Source organism: Plodia interpunctella, chromosome 22, assembly GCF_027563975.2.
Source record: "Plodia interpunctella isolate USDA-ARS_2022_Savannah chromosome 22, ilPloInte3.2, whole genome shotgun sequence".
Classification (NCBI taxonomy): domain Eukaryota; kingdom Metazoa; phylum Arthropoda; class Insecta; order Lepidoptera; family Pyralidae; genus Plodia; species Plodia interpunctella.
The window spans coordinates 3687639-3711331 of record NC_071315.1 but is presented as its reverse complement, the minus strand read 5'-3'; the positions used below and the strand labels follow the sequence as shown (position 1 = coordinate 3711331).

At 34.2% G+C, this 23693-nt stretch overlaps 1 protein-coding gene across 3 annotated transcripts; it reads right to left on the bottom strand.

The window, feature by feature from the left end:
* Positions 1–842: 842 nt before the first annotated feature.
* LOC128679688 (ras-responsive element-binding protein 1-like) lies at positions 843–22377 on the bottom strand. Of its 3 annotated transcripts, none has more exons than XM_053762081.2 (6): positions 22110–22377; positions 17282–17367; positions 4772–7493; positions 4012–4660; positions 3564–3790; positions 843–3437 (listed from the first exon to the last, which is right to left on the bottom strand). In XM_053762081.2, exons 2-6 carry the CDS (start codon positions 17337–17339, stop codon positions 3176–3178), a joined length of 3918 nt encoding a protein of 1305 aa, XP_053618056.1. In that variant the 5' UTR covers positions 17340–17367; positions 22110–22377; the 3' UTR covers positions 843–3175. The 3 variants fall into 3 exon arrangements, with proteins under 3 accessions (XP_053618056.1, XP_053618055.1, XP_053618057.1); XM_053762080.2 differs by lacking the exon at positions 22110–22377 and adding an exon at positions 21542–22041; XM_053762082.1 differs by lacking the exons at positions 17282–17367; positions 22110–22377 and adding an exon at positions 14865–14980.
* Positions 22378–23693: the final 1316 nt, after the last annotated feature.

The following is a 23693-nucleotide window of genomic DNA, read 5'->3' as shown; positions in this document are numbered from 1 at the left end:
TAAATTCACCTTTACATACATATTAACATTCAGACCTTTACATATTAATTTTATTATTTTGATTATATCTCTGATCAAATCCCGCGGTATGCGTGACGCAATTCGCGTTATAGTTTTACCCTAACATTTTCAAATATTTTTTGTTGGTAACATTTTTCGTACAAGCATTGGTTGAAGTTGAATGCGATTATTTGATGTAGTTGCGTTCATAGGTTTTAAAACTGTTTTAAGTACTTACCTAATGAAATTATATATATTGTATTTTATGATTATATTGCGATTTACAACATAATTGGCTTAGGTACTTGTAAATTTGTATTCATAACTTTTGGAAAAATTATAAAGCTATCGAACTTTCCTACCTACCGCCCTCTATTGACGAGTAGTAGTATTTATTTTACAAATGGTGCTGCCATCTATACTTTCTAATTCAGAAATATATGTACAGTCGCAGACAAAAATGTTCTGACTAAAAAAATGAATTTTTCGGTGTTTACGTGTCTTTATAATAACTAGGTACATATCTTCGTCTTTGCTATGTCTTACTACATTTTGTATAAACTGAGTTTGTAAAATAAAAAAAAATATTTGTGGACGGTACATTTAAACAATTTTTTAAGTTTAAAACAAATATTATTTCAACTTTAGCTATCTAACTTTACGGCTGCGCACGGCATTCCCCAATTGGAAATGAGATTTTGTTTTCCCTACCTTGTTTATTTTATTTAGGTATAAATCTTTTGTTGGTACCTACACATAGTATTTGCTACAAAAATTCTGCTTCAATCTTACATTTTGGAATTTAATTAAACAGGAGGGAAAAGGTAAGTTTAATAAAAGAGTTTGTTATTTAATAATACACCATTATGTATTTCACAAAAAACGTTTTTGAAACGACACTCATATTGCATGAAAGAAAGAGAGGCAAACAGGTGAATAGTCAATATCTTATTTTTATATTTAATATAGTAATAGTACAATATAGTCATGCAATTCAATAACTATGTAGAATTTATTATCAAAATTATCTTAAATATAAAAGAGCAATGTTTAAACACACAAACACTACATTGAAAGGCCAAGCGGTGTTGCCACAATATACTTAATTTATGACTTATATTATACTCTATGTTTATAATAAGTACGAGATTACTTACGTAAGTATAATTTATATGAAACAGATTCACGCACGATTCAATGAAAGAATTCTAATCATTTAATCGCAACTGAATTTCGAACTGGCCACATACAATCAAAATTACTCGATTTCAATAAATATAATTAATATCAAATTATGTCCACAATTTCTAACTATAATTGACATGAAGCAGGATTTTTAATATTAAAATAATACAATATTTAACTTACTTTGGTATATACTTACTGTAAATATATTAATTATAATTAATTAGTTGATAAACATTTAAAGACACACACTTAAAAAATTAAACGTATGTAATTAAAAGACTATTATTATTATTGCTCCATAGATTTATACATAAATCAATCATTAAGTGATAAAGTTTTACTTCAATACATTGAATACATTTAGTACTATCATATCTTAAAATGTTGTAAAGATACCTACACTAAACTATTACAGACACAGAATCAAGCCCATTATTCATAATACATATTATAGTTACTCTCTTTTAAAGTAAAACTTTGCACAATTTTAAGTACGTTTACGCTTTTTAGAAAATGTACATATTCGAAATACATATATATCTATGAAAGGTATATTTGGTATTTTATTTCAGCATTTGAATATTTACAAAGCGATTTTCGGACTTAGGTATATTCTAGCGTATGTATGATTCGTCAATCCATAAGGAGACTTAATCTAATAATTATATCTAAGGGTTTAACCCAAATGGAAACATAACATTGCCGCAACAATAAAATATAAATTAAACACTTATTTTCATAAAATTCGGGATAAAAACAAAACATTGAAACTCCATTTCTTAAAATAACCAAAATTGGTAAAATTACATCCACCAAAAGCCATTTATGTGAATTGTTTAAGATTGCCTTTATACAAATTCATCAATTACATTTAAGAGATCCTAACCGTTTAAAAGCAACGTTTATTTCTAATCGATATAAAAAGAAATGCCATGAATTTGAGCAAATAAAATTACAATTATAACCCAAAAGTTAGTAACATAATTAAGTACTTAATTATTAAGAGGAATTGAGGTTATAATTCAATAGAATTACACCAAAAAGTATGGGGTAACAGAACATTACAGTATGAAGGTATGGAAATCACGAGAAAACAGTAATACTCAGGTATTACTGTTTTCTCGTGATAAAATAGACATGTCATGTAATTTGTCTCAAACTTTGTTTAGATAAGTTTTTCTAACGTTACAAACAAAGCATAGTTATGTTAAAACTATTCATTGGTAGGATATTATATCATGAGGTTTATTGATATCGTATAATATTAATGATAGTATTGCCTAAATAACTTATCTATTTATCATCTAATTATTGATATTTTGGTATTTTAGCTTACTTTAACCGATAAAAGAAAATGTATCTAAGGGATTGACTAGATAAATTTGGATTTGCAAAATGTTTTTGGCTGAATTTAACTATTAGGTTAGGTACCTATTGTGCAAAATTAAGTTCGTTTGGTGATTTTGAGGATACATGAAAATGAAAATAGAAAAACACGACTAGATGGAAATGCATGTAAAAAATTGGCTCGTAGCTCTAGATATTAGCGATTTTTGGTTCGTGCTAAAACATTACGTAAACGCGAGTTAACGATTAAAGTATGACAGTAACTTACTAGCTAATGACGAATATAAAAATGTACTTTCGTAAACTGGCACTACAGAAAATTTCGTTGCTTGTAACCCACTTTTATTAAATATTTAGATTAGATATAATATTACGCTAAGGCAGAATAGGACGGTTCATACTTTACTTAAGGCATCTAAAGGCACCTAGTTATTATACATAATAAGTAAATTAGAAAATTTTAACGGCGCTATAAGCGCATATATAGATCATTATATACATAGTACGTCTACTCGTTGATAGATGGCGTTGTAGTATTAGTGCTTGCATTCGTTGACGTCGTTGTATCAGTTTGTGGTAGTTTTAGTCCTCGCGGGGCTAGGATGAGTCTAGCTGGTGTCACAAGGACTATAGCGTACTCTCATTTGTTTACTCCAAGGAATTTGGCCGCTTCATCCGCTGAAGAAAGTAACTTATTAATTATGGTCTTGTCAGGAATGCCCAACAGTTTCCCGATCAAATCGCTCCCGTTTTCCCCGTCGTTTTCGGCTTCCGAGGAATATTTACGGGAAGTCATGTCCAGTTTGAGTTTCTTGTCGAATGGTGCCGCTGGGGGAGAGTTGTTGTTGTTGACGTTGTTGGGAATCTCATTGCCAGAGCCGTCGTCGTCACGATAGCGATATCTGGAAAGAGAGTGCCTTTATTAGATACTAAAATGTATGGAGAAATAAATCTCTGACGGAAAATGTTCAAGGCATGGTAACAAATTTCATACGAACTTCTATCTATAAAATGAGACTAATACTTACCCATTGGAAATATTATCTCCTTCAATAGGCGTGATCGGTGGAGAAGGTTCTTCGTCATCAGTAGCGTCGTCTCTGTGTTTCTTCCGATGTCGCAGCATGCTGTGCTTCAGTGTGAATCTTCTCCGGCACAGATCACACGCAAACGGTCGCTCTCCTGAGTGAGTGCGCATGTGTCTGCGCAGGTCTTCGGCTGACCAGAAACGGCGCACGCAAAATGCGCAAACGACCTGATGAAGTAGGTAAAATAAAATTAATATATTCTTAGGTTTTAATGTACCAAAAGATTTTCCAATAAAAAAACTTTGACTTTTTTCACAAATGGTTATTGTAAACAAAAAAAAACTGCTACGATTATTTAAAAATAGTAGGTACTTTCGGAAGACGCTTCGAGGGCGTACTTTCAAACATGTTTGCTAGTATTATTTATTTCAATGTTAAATAGTCATACCTTTCTATTAGCGTGATCAGGAAACTTGCCCCTCTCATCATCATCTGCACTCTCACTCCTGTCACTAGCCGCATCTAACGCTCCTTTGCTGACAAGTTGCTCGTATTCCGTCGCGTGCGCCGAAGCCAAGTGTCCCAGTGCACCGCCTCTGTCACCGAAAGATCCTTCGCAAAGATGGCACTTGAAGACTAATCCATCAGTATTATCATCATTTGTATCCGGAATAGGTGAACCTGGCTGCGAATCACCAGTTCCATGGCGTGATGACATGTGCTTCTTCAGAGTTTCTAAAGAAGAAAATGTGCTAGTTGGACATGACGCACATTTGAAAGGCCTTTCAGGCACAGTTCTCGTGTCATTTACTGGTTGAGGAGGAGTCACGGTTTCCGGGATTGGCTCAGCTAGTATGGCCCTTGCTGATCCACCATGTTTTCGTAACAAATGGCGATCGCAGTTTGACTTGGTTGTGAAGAGAAGAGGGCAGTGCGGGCATTTGAACGGTTTCTGACCAGTGTGCGTCAGAACGTGACGTCGAAGTGAAGATGACCAGGGGAATTTTCTATGGCAATATGGGCACGACACTCGGTTGGGTGCTAGACTGTATGCAGATTTCTTTTTCGGTGGTTGACCTCCATTGTCTGCATCAGATCTGAAAAAGAAATGTATTTATTAGGTATTTCCTTATTTTATACAATTTTAATATTTGCAAATATCGACTATACGAATTAGTTATAGAATAAGAAATATACAATATACTTACTTATTTTCATCGCTTCCCGAGTTGTTCCCTTCGCTAGTCGATGCAACTAAACCCTCTTCATCTTCTTCTTCATCACTACGAGCAGATAGCACAGGTACAGGCAAAGATTCTTGATTTTGAGTTGGTTCGGCTTCTGCGTCAGACTTTTCGGTGACAAGAGAAATAGGTTTATTGATCAAATTTCCAGCAATTTTAAGATCAAAATCCTTATTAAGTTCTTGCTGGCGGGTCGCCATCAAAATTTCAGCTGCAGCTCTATGGGCTGCGGAATGCTCATCAGATTTGTTATCTGCATCTGGTTCTTCATCGATAACTAGCGTGTCATCTTCATCTTCCTCATTGTCTGCAACTTCATCAGAATCTCTGCGTACTGGCGACCGCTCAGGTTGTTGCAAAGGGCGCTCTAGATGGCGAGCTAGCAAGGCAAATTTGACACGATCGACTAATGTGTCAGGATTGGGGTACGGAGGAGGAGCTCTTGGCGCTGGTCTTCTCACACTCCAGTGCTGTGGATGTTGCTGTTTCACGTGCCGTTCCATGTTCGAGCGAAGGGTAAAACGAGCTGAGCATTGAGAGCATGAAAATGGTCTTTCAGTGCGGTATCTTCGTTGTTTTTGTTTAGGCATTAGCACACCATTTTTTATGACCATTTTAACGGAGTCATTTTGTGGTATAATGTTGTTACTAAGCGGTCTAGGAGATTCGGATTGCGGAATAGGAGATGGCGATCTTGGTAAAGCTAATGGTTTCTGTTCTTCTTCTTCAGGTTCTTGCTTTGGCTGAGTATCTTGTTCGTTAGCGACAAGCCTTCCTCCTGACATGCTCAAGCCTCGAATTATTTCTTTCTGGATACGTTGTTTTATTTCGACAAGTTCTTGAGAATCAGTTGGGTGAGGAAAAAACGAAGGTTGAAGAAAGTAAGGATTGATTGGAAAGGAAGGCGGTATTGGGAGACCAGGTATACCGGGTACCGTACCGGCATATAGCTGCGACAGTTGTGTTGCGTAATATGCTGGATCTATTTTAGGCAATGTATTCTCGAGAATTCTTTGTTGAGCTATCAACAATCGGGTTTTCTCAAATGCTGTTGCAGCAGCTGTTGGGTCAGGCTCAAAGGATGGTCTCGGTGGAGCTTTGGGCTCGTCGCTATCAACATCTCTTTTCTTTTTACTGAGATCAAGAACATCACAGCTATCATTTGTGCTGAGGTCAACAGGAGCATCTTCTTCATAAGTATCAGATTGAACGTCATTAGTTTTGAAGGAAGATAAGTCAGCTGGTCTATATTCGGGTATCTGAGTAAGTTGACCGATACCTTTTACCTTAATTCTTGGCATGGCCTGTTCATTATCTCTTGGAGTCAGCGTGGGAGTTTCTGGCAATGGCTTAGTTACTAAAGCTGAAACTGGATGTCTGTCAGCAATGAAGCTGGGAGTAAAATGAGTCAGAGGTGTATCTCGACCAGTATTTTCACTACGTCTTTCAATGTCTGGGGTATGGAAAGCGAGAGATCTTTTCACTTCATCTCTAGCCAGCTTTGAGTTTACCTCATCATTATTGGGATCTTCTGAAGGATGATAGATTATGGAGCGCTTGACATCTTCTCTCGTGACTTTAGCGTGGCGATTTCTTAGATGCCTTTCACAGTTGGCTTTGGTAGTAAAAGCGTAATTACATACAGCACATTCATATGGACGATCTCCGTTATGTGTTCGCATATGACGAACCAAAGCTGCTTTGTCCAACGATGCATGAGGACACATGTTGCATTGGTAAGGTCCTGGGCCGGTGCCACTAAGGTGGACTCTGTTGTGACCTTTGAGAGCTCTCAGATTTGGGAATTTAGCAGGACACAATCGACACGGGAACTCACCACGTAATTTCATGCGTCTGAATTCAGCCGCAAAATTATCTTGCGTTTCTTCTTGCTCTCTCTCTTTGATAATGGTATCGGGAGGTGTCAGCACTGTGCTTTCTAAGCCTACTCTTGTACCTGTAAGTCTTTCTAAAAGACTTCCAGCTGATGTAACGTTCAGAATAGATTGAATATCAGCTAAATCTCTGGCAGCATCTATGTGTCTCATGCCATTTGTGAGGTGTCCATCATCAAACTTTGGAGTAAACCTATCCATTGGTGGTGTCAAAGTTCCAGGAATTCCAAAAGAGCGGTTTCTAAGATCTAATTTAGCAAAGAAGTCTTCCCTCCTATCCCGTTCAGGACTTTGAATGCGAGTGGTACCTGAACATGATTTCCTGTGCATGTCTAGAGCTTGTCCACAGGGAAAATCCCTAGCGCAGAGGTCGCATCTAAAGCGTTGTTCGGTGATAGATACGTGAGGGTTTCGTTCACAGATACCCCGGGCGATTTCCGGAAACTTTTTGCTTGAAAAGTCCACAAAGGTTAGATCATCGAAACCGGTTCTGGTGTCGTCTCCATGGACAGTGAATCTATGGACGTCAAATGCATTTGCGGAATCGAATCGCTGTCGGCATTTGGGACATTCGAATCGGGTGGTTCTCTTGTCTAGGGGTAGAGGGGATGGAGAGGTAGATGCAGCCCTCTTGCGGGATCTTCTGGAGTCTTCTTCTTCACTTTTGTCTGAGCGGTTGTCGCTGTCGATGCTGGTCGTCCTGGTCGCTCTAAATTCCTGTTTCTCCACCATATTTTCCATTTCATCGATCTCTATTTTCGCTTGAGTGATGACCTCTTCTGTTTTGATTTCTGTAACAACGAAAGTACACATTAATCTACAATGGATTAAATATTGTATGTTTGAATAACGCAGGGCGCTTTCATTTTCCTATTCCAAGAAAAGTCGACAATAGATGAGTCAGTCGTTTCGTTTGTAGTTTGCACTGGTATTGGAATAATATAAATATATGTCATGCATTGTGGTACTTCCGATAATCAGCTAATAGATTCGAATTGAAATTGTTTATAAGTTAGAGAGGTAAGAAATTACAAAGAAAATTCTTGTCTTTTATTAGTTCGGCTACTCGATACAAGATGGCGTTACGCTGCTGAGTTGTCATTATAGTTATTTAACAATAAAACATAATGGATAATATGTCTCAAATAATTCATATTTCATGTACATACTACTGAGCAAAATTCCAAGAAATAAACAGGTTTCTTTTACATAACGTCTTGTTTGCAACCTGAATTACAATCACTCATTACGAAAGTGTATAAAAAAAAGTGTTATTCATTCGTTCTAAATTTAATGCCTATCCCGAGGCCCTTGTCTGGCGAACAAAGTTCTTTGCTATGATTCACATTATTCATGAAACTTGAAATTCAAATAAACTCTACTGGCTGGAGTTAAAGTTTAGTTTTGTACGCCTGACAAAGGTGTCAGGTTGGTACGGTATGAAAATCAATAGTGGCAATACAACTCTGATACAACACCAGATTATTATCAAGTACATGTATTATGGCTATATTGTGGAGAAAGAAAGTAGCAAAAGTATGGAAGAAGAAAACGGCTACCTATATAGTGTACCACACAAAAAAACCAGTTAAATTACACCTATTCTTTTGTCATTGAAATTTGTCATTCCCGCGTAATCCAAGACGACGGATATTGCTATCAAAATAAGCACCGTAAGCAAATAACTTGAACTTATGCAATTTTCTATTTATCCATCGAGATTATGTATAAAACTCAATTATTATTTTTTTACCTAGATACCTTTCATTCTGGTTAATAAATAACATACCTAAAAAGGTTACACTGTTACTTTCAAATCATATTGTATAATGTAAATAAATTTAACTATAAATAGATTTTAACTTTCTCTCTAGAATATGACCCCTATATTTATTTTCCTTTCGTGGATGTCGTAAGAGGCGACTAAGGGATAAGAAAAAGTAAATTAATGAATGAAAGTCTTGACAGCTTATATGCAAAAATAGTATTTAATAGAAATCACAGCCTAATCTTCGAAATTTAAAGTCCCTAGGTTTCGAGGCGTCACAATCAAAATTGCGACAGTGAAACAGAGATTATTAAGACTTTAAAGTCTAAATGTTTTCCAAATAATGTAAAATATGATTCCTAATATACCTACATAAAAAGTATCCATAAGGGATGTAATTGCATATAAAGGTGCGTCATCTTTCATCTGTTAACCCCAAATTAACTTTACATTGGAAGGGTCAACACAAAGGGTTAAAAGAAGCTCGTGCAACCCTTTCTTGAATTGTTGACCAAAGGTCAAATTGAATAGATTTTGAGACCTTAGAGTTGACATAGGTCTCGCCACCATATTCATCTTAGATTACATATTTTTTTTATGGTATTCATCATCATCCGATTATGAATACTATTGTATGTATTGACTGATCAGCCTATCCTAATCCCACTGTATGTGTGGTCGGTACAGCATGTCAGTCTCCTCCACTTCTCCCTGTCTGATGTTAACCAATATGTTATATATTTTTAGCCATATCTTGCCGAGCGCACTCCATTCATATTTTCCTCTGCTTTCTATATATCCTATACTTTATTCCGTTTAGGTAATTCCAGTTTTTTAACCCTTCTACAATGCTGTTCTCCTCTCATTAATAATTTGGGCACTATACCATCGAAGCTTATTACTTTCTTGATGAATGTAATGAATCACTGTGGCCGAGGCATTTATGTAAAATATAAAATGCTGTTATTGATTTGATGTTGAATATAGAGAGGTAAATTCGTTTGTTTATAACGAACTATAGATAGTTTTCCACATTTTTCAAACCATTCAGTAATATCGAAATCTCAGGTATAATATAATTATAAGTAACCAATTTTACTTAAATTGATCATATATCCGGTCAATGACAGTAATTTACATGAACTGTTGATCGAATTTCGAAAGAAAATGCAAAATTTTTATAAACGGAATTCATCCGAAATGTGGCTGTACATTCAAAAACGTTGAATTGGCAATGCTATTGTTTGTTTTTTTCTTTTTAATTTCTTAATTTAAAATTATCCAGAACACTGGCTGGTTTTAAAAGAATTAAATAAATATGAATATCCAGTTGTATTCTTTAATTCCAATTAGATGGAATTCCCTATTTGATGCATTTAAATAGTTCGCCAAAAAGCACGACTTTCTACGTCATGATTAATCAATAGCAGCTGTACAAATATTATTTTTACATTAATAGTTAACAAGTAACTATCTAGATTTATATTTAATCCGTAAAATATAACAATTATTTTTCATATCAATATCAAATAGTAAATTTAAAAATTTCAATTACCAATAAGAGTTCATTCAAGTTCAATTACGGAGAAAACATATGACATACATATATTCGGGCCGTGACTTCCTCCTTCCCGCTTATACGGAATTTAAATCGACTATCCCGTACGCCTTTGCTATAGAAAAAAAAATTGAACTCTATGGTACCGGCCATAGCGATGGCCGAACATAACGGACGCCACGTTATTATATATGGCTAGGATGTCGCCTGCTTTCCTACACACTCCAATGGGCTCCAACGGTATTGAATTATATCTTCAAGCCTTCATTTAAGGTGTCGCAGTACACCATTACACTGTGATCACTCAAGCGAAGTGGCAAATTGAACCTTATGTCTTCGAGAGAAAGTTAGAAAAATAATCAGACCCCAATGGGTCTGATTGACTGTCTAGAAACTGATAAATTGTTTCTAGGACTGTGGTTTTATGATATCTGTCTGTATATCGTTGGGTTTTTGGTGGGCAACAAACTTATAGACATAATTTTAATTTTGGTTCGGGTGACCACTATGAAACGTCAAAGTAGGACAAACAAAACATTTCCCATAACAGTGGCGACATCTACAACACAGTATACCTTGAACATGATTAACAACAAAATAATTTATGTATTTTGTTTTGATTGAATCTGGATTGATTTTTTCTATATGACGAATTGAATAAAAACAATGTTTAGTACACTTAATTGAAATTAAAGTAATAAAACTGAGATAAAATGTGTAGATTTCATCAGCCAGAGACAGGAATATTAAAATTATGTTCCCGTGATGGCATGGCGCGGCCATCTTGACCACATCAAGAATGCGAGTCAGGAGCCACCTTCCGCGCCGATTTAACGGTCCTTGTATGATGTTATGATCACTGTGCCTGCGCAGCCCATAGGAAAGGGGACAGTCTTGTCATATTCAATGAGAGACCAACGGTTTTTATAGGCTTGTGATTTAAATTTAGAAAGCTATCTTTTTCTTTATTTTTGAACACTATTGTCGTATCTTACTTCAAAACTAGTCAAATTTTCAGAATTATGTAACTTGGCATCGATATTTTTATATTTCAAAGTATAGATTATTTTTACAACCTTACGCGAAATCTATTGAACGAATTTCAATGAATCTTTGTAGTACATAAGTAGAGCAAACCGCACAAAGATTTGTTATCCCGCATAAAGATGTGTTAAAATTACATTGAGATCATAATTTTGTAAATATTAATAGAAGGATTAAGAATTGAGAAATTGTATTTCTGAAAAGGGTGTTATTGACAGCCAGTATCATTTACACCATAGGTACCGCAAATGATTCAGCAGAATTCTCAATACAAAATTAAGTGATAAATAAGTATGTTGTAATTGAATTCATCAATTTTATACCTATTTCGCTCGCATATGAGCGATGTATGAATGAAATTTGATTAGCGTGGTTGTCCTCGACTCAAGTTTCAATGTCCATTTTACGATATTGCGTAAGTCCACACTTATTTGTTTGTAGACTAGAAATGTTGATTTTAAAAGGATAGATACGTCTACAATCGAATCTAGTATGCTGACTTAAAATTCACAGCCTAAAAAGTTGAATATTGGTATGTAGCTTCCTTGAAGAAAATCCTGTAGGAATACAGTACTTTTACGAAGTCCGAGCAAAAGCTAGTTCATTGGCACATTTTTTCATTTTGCTGCTTTCTGCCGCGTTGTGTTTTTCTCATTCAGAATTTGGAACAGACATTTTGAATTCGCCTCGGTCAACAGCAGCCCTTCTTTCCAGTCGATCAATCGCTTTCTCTGAACGGAAAAGTCGTCCCAATTAGGCGCTTGCGCATTGAAGGTGGGGGGATATTAACTGAATGGTAATGTAGGGCTTAGGGTTGCCACTTTCCTAAATAATACTGTACGAACTACGAATAAAGACTTTTGTTCTTGCACGATGCTAAAATTTAACGACTTGAGTCCGAGGTCGCTCGTTGTTGCTAAATTTATATGAAAATTATACGATTCTTTAACGGAAAAAATAGTCATTGTAATAAAATAATAAAAAATAATGAGTTACATTCACTTTTAATTAATTTAATATAATTGCAGGGATTGGAATGTTATACATTTAAAACAAGACGAAAGAAATTGAACATTATATTTAAATCTAAGCTAAGTATAATTATTTTGCTGATTCTACGGCTAAGATCCCAACATGGGATAAATCCACCGTTGTTTATCTTATTTGAATTAAGTTTATTTTATGAACTTATTTCCTAAACAATATAATTTATTTAACAAATTGCAAATTTCTCACATGATTCAAGTGATATCGAAATCGAGTTTGAATAAAATGTGTCAACCCTACAGGACCCAAGATGCCAGTGGTTCAGCGCGCGTGCGCAGCCTTACAACGACACATTCCACCTTGAGATTTCAACTGTTTCTTGAACTTTTAATTCTTTTACTCTACTTATACACGAATGTTTATTATTTCAGGTATCAGTGAGTTACTAAACTGTTGGGCACATATATAAAGTCGAAAAACATATTATTTACACTTACACACAGGAAAGTCTGTGATACCTACAACTGTACAATTATTAATATTACATAAATTTAATACAAAACGAAACGATAAATAACAAGGTAAATTTTAAGCATATCTATAATTTCACCGAATCATTACGTCAATATCTGACGGACTTATTACTCATGGTGCATGTTTCGCTCAATTAGGGAGAGTCCGGAACATACGAAGGTTTATCTGAGAGATAAGATCCCGTTAGCCCGTGCTGGAAGTGGCTGATAAGTGGAAATGGTATACAAATAACGAGCTTTTCGATTTATCGACCAATTTGTACAGTAGCAAACCTATTTTTTTTTGCCTATGCCCAACTGCTCTTGTTTTCAAAATATTGTTATTCATGATTATAATAATAAATAATAGAATTGGACTGAACCGCCGAATATCTTTGATTACAAGTATAAATATTTGCCGGCGCTGGGAATCGAACCCGGGACCTACAGGGCGTGGAGACCACTACGCCACGCAGTCGTTAAAAACGGTTCATAAACGCGTGCGAGTTCTTTGTTGTTTTTGGTTGAATTGTACGATATTGCGATAAATCCTAAAAACTATTCCAATTAAATTTTCCATATATACTTTGTCATATGTGATCTAGAACTATTGATGATACCAGTTACAAAGAAAGAAAAACCAAAATTAGTACCATAATTGTTTAAAATGGAACTAATGATTAAAAATCATCAGTATTTCCATCATGGAACTGAGGATAGTACTAGTGACAATGAAGTGTAAAATTCACACGATTAAGTACTTAGCTTAGGGGCACAAAATGTATTCCCAAATTTTTATGTGCGGTGACCATAATCTCTGGGGATAAGTAAGCGAATTAATAAAAAATAAAAGTGTTGTCTGCAATTCTAGTTCCGCGTTATGAAATTGATGTACAAAGAGAATACCGTCATTTGGCTTTCTAAGAACGACTTACACTTATCAATTTCCTTTTAAGATGACCCATTTGAGGCGCGCGCCGGATACGAGTTACCAAACTATCTAAGATTTAATCATTGTTTCCTTTTTATTACTTAAATAATATTTTTTTCACCTTCGACTTCGTTCACGTGGCTTTTGCTCGGGAATAGTGAAAAACATCATTTTTTAGGATTAAAGATATAATAGGTACGTAATTCAAAAAAGCATAAAAAATCTAAAATATTTTGTGGAGTAAAGTGTGAAGAGATAACGCACAAAATAGCTTTCGAATTTATATAAATTGGATAGTATTAGTATTCTTGTAAATTAATTAAAATATTTATAATTATCGAATTTCTAAATGTAGTAATTATCCATGCTTTGAAATAAGTTGCTAAAGGATTGTCCAAAACGTTTCCTTTAGTAATAATAGGTATGAAATTAATCATGTTTACATTTAATAAACTAAAATTAATTTTCTTATCATATTTAGTTAAATATTAAAGACTATTAATCTAAAATTGATTTACCAAATAATTCTTATAATCACAATAATTCTTATAATCGGTATCAACAGGAAATTAACCATATGTTGATGTAACTCACTAGGCTGAACAAGGTCAAAATAAAAATTACTTAAGACGTTACTTACTTCGAAATGTTAACCATACATACATGTCTTTGCCCAGCAATCATGGAGGTCTTTGCCCAGCAGTGGGACCCCTAATGGCTCTAAATAAAAAACAAATAACACATCGAAATTACCAATGCTAAGAAGAAACACTGAAAGTAAGTATACCAAAACCAATTTTAGTTGTAAACAATTCTTTGTTTCTTTTTTTCAATAAAGGTGTCTTGAAAAGAAACCAATGATATTTTATCACCAAAAAGATAGATGTTCTTATAGCGGCGACCTTAAGATGCTGTTGACACAAGTGTTCCGTACACAAAAGGATGTGGGTTTCCTTACTCTCTAGAGATACATTCGGCTGAGCAAACCGAATTCCACCGTTAATGAGACTCTCTAATGAGTACTTGTATTATGTTTGGATTACGGAATAGTTTATTTATTGCAGCTAGTTCAACGGTTGAAATTATCTGAAACCTTTGACTTGAGCCTAGCCCTAGCAGCTTTCTGCTAAGGCAGAAAGGGACAAGGTGTGCTAACTTTATATCGTCACGGATGATATACGTGCCAATGGTCTATGCGAAGTGGAAAAGTAATGCAGGAAAGTGAACGCTGGGCTTTGACAATTTACGACTGAGCAAAGAACTGAGAATGCACTCTGACAATAGAGATATATAAATAAATTCAAAATGTATTTATTTTAGAGATACTAATAAGTAAATAGCCAATTATCAATTTAAGTTTACCTCGCTTGAATAGATGCATGATGAAAAATAAATTATAATCACTGAATAACTAAAATTACCACAAGTTTAAATTAAATCACCAATTCTATTTCAGTTGATCACAACAATATCCACTGTAAAGCCGGAGCCATCAGGCAAGATACTATCTCGATGATAAATAAATCATTTAATTAAGTCTTGAGTAACATATTTCAATACAGCTGGTAATCGTGAAGTGATAAATATATTATGTACTTATATCTGTAAAGATTTATACAATATCTTGTCTGCCCTTAGTCACGTAGTCAATTTCTTAACAGTTATTGCTAAAATTTAACGTAAGAGATAACAGTTTGAGAGATTTGTCAGCAGACAGATATTTTGGGAGAAAAACTACCCCATGTACTAAATCAGATGTAAGTAAGCCTTTCCAAACCAGCCTTTCAAATGTATATTTCAAATTTACTTATAAAATAATGAGTGATATTTACAGTAACATCAACAGCGATATAAAGATAAAAAAAACATGGACCCGAATTTAAATGTCAGTAGGGAAGATCCTCTGTGGGAAAGCCCAATCCTAAGCTGTTTAGACATTAAAGAAAGGATGAGAAGTAAGATGTAGACGAAAACGGTGACCATAATAATTCTAACGTGTACAAAACAACTACAAAGATAAACTAAGTTACAAATAACTTGGCTCAACTAGAGGAATTCAAGGTTTTTCTCGACTATTTAACATATGTAACTAGAATGAAAAATTCAGCGCTGTCGTAATCAAACCGGATGGTTAGTCGTAAACATTTATCAGCAAGTAAAACGCAAATAGATTGGTGGTAGCTATATAAATGCTTGGGCGTCGAGTGCGGCTCGTGCGCACCATTAGGGCTCCGGTGGCGGCTCAGGTGGCGAGATGCGCCATCTTGATGAAAACATATCAGATTGACATCCTGTAGATCATACTCATGGATCTCTGTACTGGAAATTAGTTTAGGTAGCTATTGATAAAATATTATACTTTCAAAGACTTTGGATGACTTATCGTCTATGGTCACAGTAAGCTTGTAAATAGCTTGCTCAAATTATACTTGAAAATAGTTGAAGTATTTTAATGAATACGTCATTACTTAATTTATCTCTGCAAGCTAAAGATCTATCTTAGATTACAATAATGCTTCTAAATGGTCGAATAATGTCTTCCTTGAGTCAGATAAGTCCAACTTAATCAGTCATAGATCTCAATAATAGTTTTTTAACTGAGAGTAATCGACGACGATGGAAAATCAATTTTGGTCAATGAGACCTATTTGATACTATTTAAAGAGCTCTCTAACAACTCGCTCGGGAGGAATTTTAATTAGTAGAATTTTACCAAAATCTTAAAGTTTTAAGGAATTTATAAATTACATTTTTGGAAATTATCAGACGATTTACGAACAAAAAAAAACGTCTGATATTTTATATCAACTTAAATTAAATTTTCAGGTGACTACTTTACTATATAATGGTTTATAAAAACCACAGCCTGGCCACAGTAGGTATAGGAATTATTTAAAGTTTTAATACAAACCACATGATGTTAAATATTATATGTGCGTCATATATGCGTCAATGTACGACCTATTTATCTGGTGTAAGCTTCACATATTTACAGTTAACTTATGGACCACTCCTCTTTATTTTATCTTTGTACTGATAAACTAAAACATAACTATTTATAGACAAAAGTCCCTATGATTAGTCACAAGTTGTCGCTCAAGTAATTCTAAGGCGACATGTTGCGCTTTACAACACATAATAAAATATTATCGCTAAGCGTAATATCGATTATATTTTCTAAACTCGAGAACGGACATTGATGCAACGTTTACTATCACTTTAGATTAGATATTCTTGAAAATTAACTAATATAAAGTCAGAATATCAGAAAAAAACATTACATAATTTATAAATAAAAAATAATCTATCCCGTCCCGCTTTGCTCGGGTAAAATCATAATAAATTTCAGGGTGCCTGGACGTACGTCAACCTTGTCGTCCAAATCCTTGAGAATGCTTTTGTTGCATATCAGCTGCCTAGGCTGTATCCCTTAGTAGTCTCGTACGACATCTACGGAAGTATATGGAGTGGTCCTATTCTAGGGCGGAACCACACGCCACACAACTGTTATAAACTATGTAGTGATAAAAGTTAAGAGAGTTGTTTCGCAATGAAAACTTTAATACTGTATGGCCGCTATCGCTAGATGGTGTTAACGCTAACTCCTAATTAGCACGGATAAAGGTTCACATGTAAAAGTCAAACAAGTGTCATCAAAGACATTTAAAAATAGGCTTTAGTGTCATCAATTTATTTTTGTTCACACAATTCGATGGGTTTATTTGGTCAATTGCTCGACGGTCTCGGCAAGATATGAGACATAATTTTAAAAAACTTACGTTGCGAAGAGGGTGGCTCGGCCGCAGGTGGTGCGGGCGCGGTGGCAGCTCCCTGCATGGCCCGCGACGGTCGACCGCGCCTGCGCCTGTAACAACGTTCTTAATTTAAACTTTTTGATGATGATGATGATGACATTTTCGGGAAATAAGTCTTTAAAAATTAGTAAAGCGTAATATTCGAAAAATTAATAAAACGTGATAAAGAAGTGAATCAGCATGGCTATCAGTAAAATTTACTTTTAACAAATTAATCATCGATCACTAAAATTTGGGAGTACTTAATGATAAGAAAACGTTGAAATTCCCAATTCAATATTTTGCACCTTTTTAATATACAACAAAACAGTCGCACGTCTAAATATAGATTCTAGCTAATCTCTATATGTTATTTTACTGTATTTTGTAGAATTTCATAAAATTTTTAAAAACAATATTCATAACTTTAGGCAGAGACAAAAAAGTTTTTAAAACATTATATTACTCGCAGGAATTCCGGATCATCTTATGCTCGTGGACACTCTAGTCGCCATATGCGCTTGCACCTATTTATTATAGCAAACAATAAGTGCCAATAACCTGTACTTAGAGTTCATACCAGATCTGGTATAAAATATGTACTTGCTACTGCTATACAATATATGTATGTATATGCAGGTAGGCTTGCAATTCAAAGGTATTCAGATTTAATATGATAATAAAAAAAAATAATGTTTTAATTTCGTATCCGCATTTAGTCGAAGTTATTAAACCAAAATTTAACTTCAATAAATAATTTAAACATAGGACTAAAACAGGTACGTCTTTCTACATCAATCTATGGTTCACATACAATGTATGTTATTAATGTGGATAATAGGTTTAGTGCATACTAAAACGAGTAAAATGATTTAATTTAAATGAAACGAATTTACTTACTTAAATATTAAGCATTTTAAAATTGTAACGATCACCTTTTAAACAAGTTGAAAGAATAAATCTCCAAAATAATTTCTGCTAATAGAATGATTAGGAAACGGAGAGTATTTACGATTACGACAATAATCTAACGATGTCCGGCATACCTGTCCTCATTAGAGTAATTGGAATTATCGCTATATTTTCTTTGTAATCGGTGTAAAGTTAACAAAAGGCTGGGCGCTGGCGAGTGGTTTATATTAGGCGAGTAAAAGTGCTAGTTTGCTGCTATATTTATATTTATATATATGCTGCGAGAAATAAAAAAGTACTTAATCTCCTATTGTCCTGTATTACTGGGCAAAAGTCCCACCCATCGCTTTCCTTACCTCTAGTTTTTATTTACTTGCTTCCGTTGAAGGAAAACATTGTGAGGAAATCTGCATATTGGTTGACAGTTTAGTTCCCTAGGTGTCTATTTGACTACCTGCCACTAGTGGCAGGGTAGGTAATCCTTAAAAGTCAAGGAGCGTTTTCTATCAAATACCTTTTAATTGCAGCAGCATGTCTACTCTAGATTCTATTCAACTGTTTTCTAGAAATGTCAGTACTCAACCTATATGAACAATGTTCGTCGGTGCCTTTGTACAATTTACCCTTATCTAAGGTTTTCTTGATAAGTGACCGTCTTCGGAAAGTAATATGAGAGATTTATTGTTTTATTTCCTTTCTCATAACGCTATCAAGAACACGGCAACCTTGCATGTTATGATTTGCGATCTTCTATTCATTTCTTGTGACTAAATAAATGATACATTTAAATAAAATCGTAGGGTTTAACTAATCGCGCATAATTATCGACTAGTTTAATTATCGTTGCGAATTTCGATCTCTGGGGTTGTCTGTTTTTACGTTGTAATGAAACGTTTTGGTACTATGTATACCAAAACGTTTAAAGTGAAATAATTACTACAATATGATAGAAGTCATGTCGCGTCTGTCGGTATGAATGTATATATGGATGAACTCAAAAACTATCGAACGGTTTTTTGTAGTTTTTACCTATTGGTATCTATTGATAGGAAGGTTTCGTGGTTTCGATGCATAATTTATACTCGAGTCCGGCCGGGACGAGCCGAGCCGCTAGTTAGCGAAATAAAACTCTAGATTAGTTTTATTTTTGTCATTGATAATAAATTTCAAATAAAAAAAAAATGTTTATTAGGTAACAACAAGGTTCAAATTCCAGGTGATGGAACCTCCTTTTAAGCAGTATTTTGTTAGGGTACCATACCTACGATATGGTAATCAGTCAGTTTTAGCTGTACATTCAGACAATTTCAAGATTTCTATACATTTTTAAAATGATTATTGACCAAATGGATGTAATTAATCAGCTTATCAAAACAAGGATATCTGTTATCAACGTATGAGAAACAGTTGGTTGGTTGACAAAGGTATAATCTTCTAAAAAAACATGTTATTTATTTTTAATAATAGAATCACTTAAAAACAGGGTGGTTTGGTTTCGGATAAACATCAGAAAAAAACAATAAAGTAGATATGTAAACTTATTGAAATTAAACCATCGTTTATCTTCGAGTAGCTGCGCCGCGTGGATTCGCTCTCATAAGAATTTCGGGACTAAAAGTGTGTGTTATTCCAGATTATATCAAAAGCTTTTTTGTAAATAGAGTTAGGCTGTCTAGGACGGAGTTCTTTGTTACAATCAGTTCATAGAAAATTGGTCTACAAAATTAATTTAAAGTGTCTATCACGGACGTAGGTTGTTTATTTAGCTTTTTATATTTTCATTTTGATCTCTTTGGTCAACTTTTTGTTATTGAATCTGTAAAAATTATAGGAATAATCTGTTCCAATAAGTCATAGGTAATGTACAAGTCCTTCAATTGTCTAATTAGATTCTTATCAGGAATTGGAGCCACGTGAAGATTATCGACCACAAAATTACATCGTAGTTAATAGATAGCTATTTTTTAACATTTCTTCATTCCGCGAATCAGTTTTAGCTGCATTCTGTTTTAGATTATTTACTGTTCCATAATAATGTTGTACTTTTAACTTATGAGCACATAAAGAGTTGGATCGTGTTGTGGCTTGTCGAATTACCTACCACACTTATCAGTGAATCCGTGACAACGTTAACATCTTCTATTGAGAGGTAACTCGACACAATCTCGTCATTACGATAAACAGTTGTTTAAACTGTTCAAAGATATAATAGGTGTTTTTTCTCGAGTAGAAAATACACTTGACGATTCGTATCAGCTCAATCTCAATTTCAAGATGTGATTGAGATGTTATCAGTGTTTATTGTTACCTTTACGCAATTGTTTTATATACGTTTGTTATAAGAGTTATTTTATTTGCGTGTACCAGCTGGGCCCCGGTGCTTCGCTTCCGTAGGAATTCCGGGATAAAACGTAACTTGTGTGTTATTCTAGGTTATAGTCAAATTTCAAATCAAATTAATTTATGTGATTTGGTAACAAACATCTCACCTAAACTTCAACAATTAAAATGTATACTTACTAGCTATTCTGAGTTTCTGGGAAGGTAAATACCTGTCCTTATTTTTATAAAAGACCATTATTAGTAGCAATTATATGTTTTTTAAATTCGCCTCCTAGTTATAGAATATAGCACGGCCTAAAAATCTATTCGAGTTTTCAATTTACGCTTTGCGGAAAATCCGCCGACACAAAGAAATATGGTCACTTTAAGATTCTATAATTACTTCATATCTATTTTTACTTATAACTAAATAAAACAATTTATGCTTTATTTAATCAACAGGTGTTGTAACACCTAATTTAGGTACACGATAAGATTTTTTTTCTACAAGATATATGTATAATCAAATCTCGTAAGATACCTACTATGACCACCTTTAAATAGGTAATATTTAATTGCATTAAGTAGGTAGGTATATTCTAGTAAGTAGAGCGTGCTTAGTTATGGCACTCGTAGTGTTTAAAATTATTCATGTTTCTTCATAATTGTGTATATAGGTACATACTTAACACTTGTAATGCATACTTTGACATTTTTATTTTGTTAATGTAAACATGTCTATTAATTACCGACGCTTGGAAAAAATCTAGATAAATTTTTAATAAACTACGGAAATGAGGTACATTTCCGTATTTTATAAATTTATCTAGATTAACAAATCTGGTACAAAGTCAAAGTTGGTACAAATCTGAAGTATTGCAAAGTCTGTCATTTGTATAAAAAATAATAGATTATTAAAAAAAAGGAAAAAAAAAATTATAGCCAGTGATGTGCTGTGGAAAGTGTAATTAATTTATATTGTATTTTTGCAATGTAAAAAATGTTACTTACATAGTGGTGAATATAAAATACTGCCATGGTTAATTTTAAAAAGAATGATGAAAGAATTACTTTTACGAATGTTCATTTCCACAAATTTTCCCAATTGGAAAAAAAATGACTACCTAGGTATTAGGCAAGTTGTTTTACATTGTATAGGTCTAAGAACCTCGATGTTTTTGGTACCCATAACATTGAAAAAAAATCAGTATTTTTTTTTTACATCAGTCACAACATTTTTTAATTACGGATTAAACACAGTTAATTTATTACAGCAATATTTACACAGGAAATAACTAATGAGCAAGTAATATACACATTTCCTGCAAATTTTGTAGAATATTTTTTTAAGTGCAATTGTTCACGAAAGAAAAGAAGTTAAAAAGTATTGAGTATTATTGAATCGTTTTGCACAGAATAGGTATGTAATAGCGCGCGTAAAAATTACAGGGTCAATAAACGAATAGAATTTCTTTGCGTCGTCGCCTACTGGACGACCCGCGGCCGAGACAATACCGGCCATTGGCTTCTGTCACAAAACGATTATTTTGCACCGTAATCTAATCGAAAATACACTTACCCAATCGTGAATAATTTTTGCGCTATCAGCTATCGTGCGAAATAATTAAAAATGTCCAGAATCACAACGGGCTCCCAGTCTCTCACTTAACACGTTAAAAATATTTTTGAGCACAGATTTACAGTCTTAACACTAAATAGAAGGCACTGTTTTATTAAAAACTAAGATATATTTTCGCGCCGCATCCACATCTCCTGGGCGCGCGCGACGACCTCTCTCGTTGAGATATCGTCTCTTTGTGCTGTGATGAGAGCAAGAGCACGCACTGTCGCCTGCTCTCGGGGGAGCAAAAGATGGCCGCCATTGGTCGACGGCTGGGTGCGCGGAGAGAACGAGAGCGCGCGTCTTCAATGTACACGTGCGAGCGAGACCGCTATAGGCAGTCGTTTCGCCTGCGTGATACAGATTGTCCAGCGACTTCAAGGTGTATCATTGCGGGTGATTGTGGAGATGCCAGGGGCGATGGTTCCGTCTATTTAATATTTGGCGCGAATTGTCTATTTGCAATTTTTTTTATCAGGTTATTTTTATTTCCTTCATAGTAAAAACATCGGTAATTTTGGGATACTTATTACCTGAAAGCTGAGCAGTAATTCTTCAATAGTACCTACTAAGAAAGATAATCTGTTAGTATAAATAAGAAAATCTCTCCATTACATTTTCGAAAGCTCATGTTTATGAGAAGTTCTGGTAAAAAGTATTTAATTTACCTATATTTTTCATCTTCTATACTATTATTACAAATGTTTTCTCCTTTTTTTTTTTTTTGAAATATAAAAGGGTATACACGGGCCGAAGCCAAGCGTAATAGGGAAAAGTGAGGGTAGACGAAGTTACGAATTGACGTGTGATTCGGCATGTATTTAGTTATTATTTAGTGTTCTAGTTTGAATTCCTACTACCTACATATTAAACGTATTTTAACGTATCAACTGAAAATCTTTGGTTTTATAACTGTTTTTGCTATTTTTTCTTATTTATTTATTAATCTCAAATATTACATAAAATCCACAATAGTATATATTTAGGTATAACATAAATCGACAATAAAATTAACACACATGCATGTTTGTATTTGCATGCTGTTTAGAATTGAAATAGTTATTTTAATGGTTTGTCTGATAAAATATTTATTTTTATTAGTTTACCGCATTTCTATCATAGCAAGGGTGAAACCCTGATAGCTAGGTACCTACCTACCTAGGTACCTACCTACTTTTTTCATTTTCAAAACATCCAATCAATTATATTTTTTTACTTACCTACTACCTATCATTATGCAATTAATTATTATACTAATTTAGTTCAATTATTATGATTTTCAATTTAACTTAAAAAAAATAAAATTCAAGATCAAAAATGTAATGCAACAGAAGAAGTGGCGAATACTCTACCGACAAAAGCTCTTACCTACTTTGAGATAAGAAGTATAATTCTAAACGTGTACAAAAATGGAAACATTTATTTTTATCCTGCGCTACTGGCCAGCAACAAACATAGTACCAAAGAACAAATTTATTCTTTCCAGCCAGCACTTAGCTCAGATTAAAAATCGAACCCTTCCACGTCTCGTTGACCGTTAGC

What these genes read in the sequence shown, in the direction of transcription:
- LOC128679688 (XM_053762080.2), bottom strand. An exon ending in CGAGCCACCCTCTTCGCAAC is followed by an intron (nt 7,494 to 17,281) that starts GTAAGTTTTTTA and finishes TCGTTGTTACAG; the next exon opens with AAATCAAAACAGAAGAGGTC. An exon ending in GGAGATAATATTTCCAATGG is followed by an intron (nt 3,438 to 3,563) that starts GTAAGTATTAGT and finishes CTCTCTTTCCAG; the next exon opens with ATATCGCTATCGTGACGACG.